This window comes from Cyprinodon variegatus, unplaced genomic scaffold (assembly GCF_000732505.1).
Source record: "Cyprinodon variegatus isolate N-32 unplaced genomic scaffold, C_variegatus-1.0 Scaffold1063, whole genome shotgun sequence".
Classification (NCBI taxonomy): domain Eukaryota; kingdom Metazoa; phylum Chordata; class Actinopteri; order Cyprinodontiformes; family Cyprinodontidae; genus Cyprinodon; species Cyprinodon variegatus.
Window position 1 is genome coordinate 215,632 of NW_015151516.1, and position 4,130 is coordinate 219,761.

Here is a 4,130-nt window from a genome sequence, read left to right on the forward strand (position 1 = left end):
CTTAGAAGGCTGTAATATGATATATAGCAGCAAGTCTGTAGCTCCAAAGAAGACAGCGATGCTGCAGGAACCTGCAGTATCCCACTAATCTTATTGAGGTGAAGACGATAATAGGTTTTTTGTTATCGACAGGGCACAATAATGTTTCTTGCACTGAATTGCATTGGTGATATAACATGAGAATGATGCCTGCAAAGACTGTTTTGCAACTTTTAACTCCAGCGAGTAAAAGAACAGCCATGACCACCGTCTTTGTCCATCGCTGGTTACAAGATGCTCCTAGAATTCATTTTAAAAATGTACCGCTAACTTTTATGAAAGTTTAAAGCCATCTCTGTGCTGTTAGAGCCTAAAGGTGCGTTCACAATTAACATGACCAATTTTCCGTGTGGTTCTCCTGGTGTTGGTTCCTTGACATTTCGCCCTTCTCATGATGTCATCAGTACACTTCTGTTCCAGTTGACCCAGATTTATTCTGCGTGATTCCGTTCTCCCAAAGTCCAGACTTCCCTGGGTTCTTGTCAAGAACAGACTTGGTGAGAACAAGAGTCCGTACTCGCGTTCTAGTGAATTGAGAAAAAACCTTTGTCTCCGTTGTGCTTCTTCATCCTACATCACAACCACAGTCCCAGATTGGTTAACGTGACACGAACTGACAGAAAAATTCCGACTTTCGAACTCCGCTGCATAGATTGTGGTTTTGCTCTGCTTTAACCACCCAATTTGCTCCATTTTCATCACTCAAACGAAGTCCTTTGCATCTCACACCATTGAATTTAAACGCACCCTTACCTAAATATAACATGTAAATCACTCTACTTGCCGCTTTCATATTGATTGTGAACACACCTTTACACAATGGCTCAAACCCTTGGGGGAGGTAAATAAAATACATTTTGTACCTAAGACCAATTTAAAAACCTGTGAAGACTATACTAACAGAGTTGAGGCTTTTATAAAGGAGCAGAAGACTTGGATGGTCTTAAGGTTTGGCATTCATTACTTTTCTGATACAATTTGTAAAAGATGAACTCTCACGGTTCTGGAAAGGGCTAATAACTGGAATCACTCTACAATGAAAACCATTCAGGGCAGACTCCCTCAGTATTGACTCCAACTATAGCTCTGAGAACTTTGCCGCTGTGCCCATTGCTTCTGACCTTAAAACCCTTTTCCCCCAACCTGTGTACTAGCCCCTCGGAGAGAGATCTGGAATCTGACTGTGGTCCCTAACAGTTACTATGCTAACGTCAACTGGAGTCACAACTTCCCCGCCGACATCAAGTTTGTTGTAGAGGTCACTCTGGACAGTAAGACACAAAGCCTGTGCTTAAGCTGTACAAACACCCAACATCCATCTGAGTTTCCTCAGTTCAGAGGGAACTCTTTATAGTGACGGCACACAGAGCTCTAAAATGGCCCAAACACTTTAGGGTCAAATTTAAACCCCCTTCATTACAAGGGTTTTGGTATTGATGCAGAAATTGCTGTGCATTATGATTTACAAATGTGTACCTTACCTTATTTCTGACTGTTTGGCACTAAATCTAACTAAAACTGGGGCTCTCCTTCCCCAAAAAAAAAACTAAATCGAAAAACACATTTAGGAACATTTATGAGTAGCAGTAAGAACTGCCTTTTAAATGCTATGGCTTGTAGATTGGATTTTAGCAACCACTGACTAATAATTCCGACTATTTATTCAGACAAATATCAATAAATAGGGATATCCCGATCTTGAGATCGGATCGGCCTGATGTTCTCCTAATTTCTGGTGATCGGAGCTCGGCTACATTAGCTGACGACTCGTCAGCTAATGTAGCCGAGCTCCATTATGGCAAGTAAACATTGGCGGTTGATGGTTGACGGTAGCTGTGAATACAAACCTCTGTGGCGGAAGTTTTGTAATATTTTACTCTCGCGAGTGAAGACTGTCCTAAAGCTACTTGCAGTGTGTGCAACATGGCAATTTCAAGAGGAGTTAGCGGCAGAGCTACATTTAACACCACAAACTTGATTCGTCATTTGAGTACAAAACAGGACAAAGTGCATGAAGCATTTTGTGAAGTTGCAGATGGAAAGGTTGCTAAAGCAAACCTTTACCCCTTCTATTCATTCTAGCTAATCTGAATCGTTCAATTACATCTGGAGAGCGAGATCATCTGTGGTAGCAGCACTAGACATCTGTCAGGCATGGGAGGAAAACTAGCAGCAGTTCAGCGGACAGGATGGATGATCGGTAGCCGGCGCGCGCGGATGATTATTATCTCAATTGGACTATTGTGTTCGCAAGATTTTAAATCTATATAAGTTTGAATTTTAAACACTGGGGACATTTTTTTGTTTTGCTAATCTTTTTGTGAAAGTAAACAAAATTGTTATTAGGTTTTATCGGGTTTTGTGCAAATGTACACATTTGTAAATCACACAAATGTTTTGCTGTAAGAATTTTTTGATATCAAAAGACAATGAAATAATTGGATTTATTGAGATTTGATTTATAAGAATGTGGGATGAGGGGATTATTTTCTATGCTGTTGAACCCGCCTCTATGCTGCTCCAAGTTCTCTGTGCCGTTTCTGTTCATGCTGCTGCCTGGTTAGGAATGAGCTGCTTTAGGCTTTACGTGAGCTGCTGTTTGAACATGCCGCTGTTCTGACCAACCATGTTGCATAGAAGTTTTGTTGTCTGGAATTTTTACCTTTCTGACACACATTTGTTCATTGAACGCAACGTTCGGACGTTAAACCACCATGCCAGTCACTTCTGATCCAACAAGTAGAAACACGATGAACATGGAGCAGCTCTGGTTAGATAATAGAAACAATAAATCACACTGACTACGCCCTGGCTTTCTTCCATGCTACTCTCCATTGTTTATGTTCCTGATTTCTGTCGCACTGGTGACATCAACGCTAACCAAGCATAATGATGTCACCAGACATGCAGCTGTGGGGGGGGGCTGCCAGAGAGGTGTTAGACCAGGATTATTTAGCCATTGGGAAGGGAGCCAAACACTGATGCGAGTCGATCCATGTTTGAAAAACACGTGTTAACCCGCTATTTTCAGTGGGAAAGAGGCTTATGTTTCATTCTCGTAAAAATCTTTTTACTCGTGATTTAAACTTATATTGTTTAAATGAGAAACAGACATAAATTTTAAATGATTTACATTATTGACTTTTTCACACATCCTCCCATACCTTTTTATTGATTTTACTCCATATTTACTAAATTATGACAAATTCGATTGATGCAGAAAAGTTTATGAAGACCTTTCCACTCACAGGAAAAATACATTTATCTTTGTTAAATTATTTCTGGAAACAAAAACTACAGAACAGTGATGTAATGGGCACCTCATAAACCAGGGGTCTGCAACCTGCGGCTCCAGAGCCACATATGGCTCTTTGGACCCTCTCCAGAGGCTCTTAATAGTGGCTAAAATGTATATAAAGAGCTAAATAATTTACTTTAATATATACCGGTATCAATAGCTTTAGTGTTTTTTATAAGATGGAAAAGAATGAGATTAAAAGAACCAGAAATATGTTTTAAGTAGGGATGCACAATATAATCGGCCCCCTATCGGTATCGGCCTTAAAACTGAATATCGGACGTCGGCCACCCCACCGATATTTGACCCGATATTCGATCAGCTTCTGAGTTTCTAAAGTCTAAAAAAAAAAATAATAATAAAATGCTACTTCTTCTTCTTCCTCAAAAACTTCTTTTTTACAGACTTAATAACTCCTACACTGCAAAAAACTAAATCTTGATAAGTCATTTTTTTCTTAAAATAAGTGCATTTGTTCTTGAATTGAGGAGATAAAAGAGACATCTTGCCAATGGAACAAGACAATTTAGATTTAAAATAAGAAAACACATTTGCATTCTCTTATTTCAAGTGAATATTATCTAATTACCTTATTTTAAGATTAAAAAAATAATCATTCCATTGGCAAACTGTCTCATTTACCTACTCAAATCAAGGGTAAATACACTTAATTTAAGAAAGTTTTACTTATTTCTAGATCATTTTTCCAGTGTAAAGACGAGGGAAAAATATTGATCCATTAAAATATCCCAATATCTTCATATGCTGATATATTGCCATTTAAAAACTCCAT

General features: G+C 38.8%; 1 protein-coding gene across 1 annotated transcript in view; it reads left to right on the top strand.

Annotated features, from left to right (window-relative positions):
• Nucleotides 1-4,130, top strand: part of LOC107101175 (neurofascin-like) — a 129,125-nt gene that overhangs the window by 93,221 nt on the left and 31,774 nt on the right. Inside the window, exon 27 of the mRNA XM_015399976.1 lies at nucleotides 1,194-1,310. Coding sequence (XP_015255462.1) covers nucleotides 1,194-1,310 — 117 coding nt within the window. The remainder of the gene's footprint in view (nucleotides 1-1,193; nucleotides 1,311-4,130) is intronic.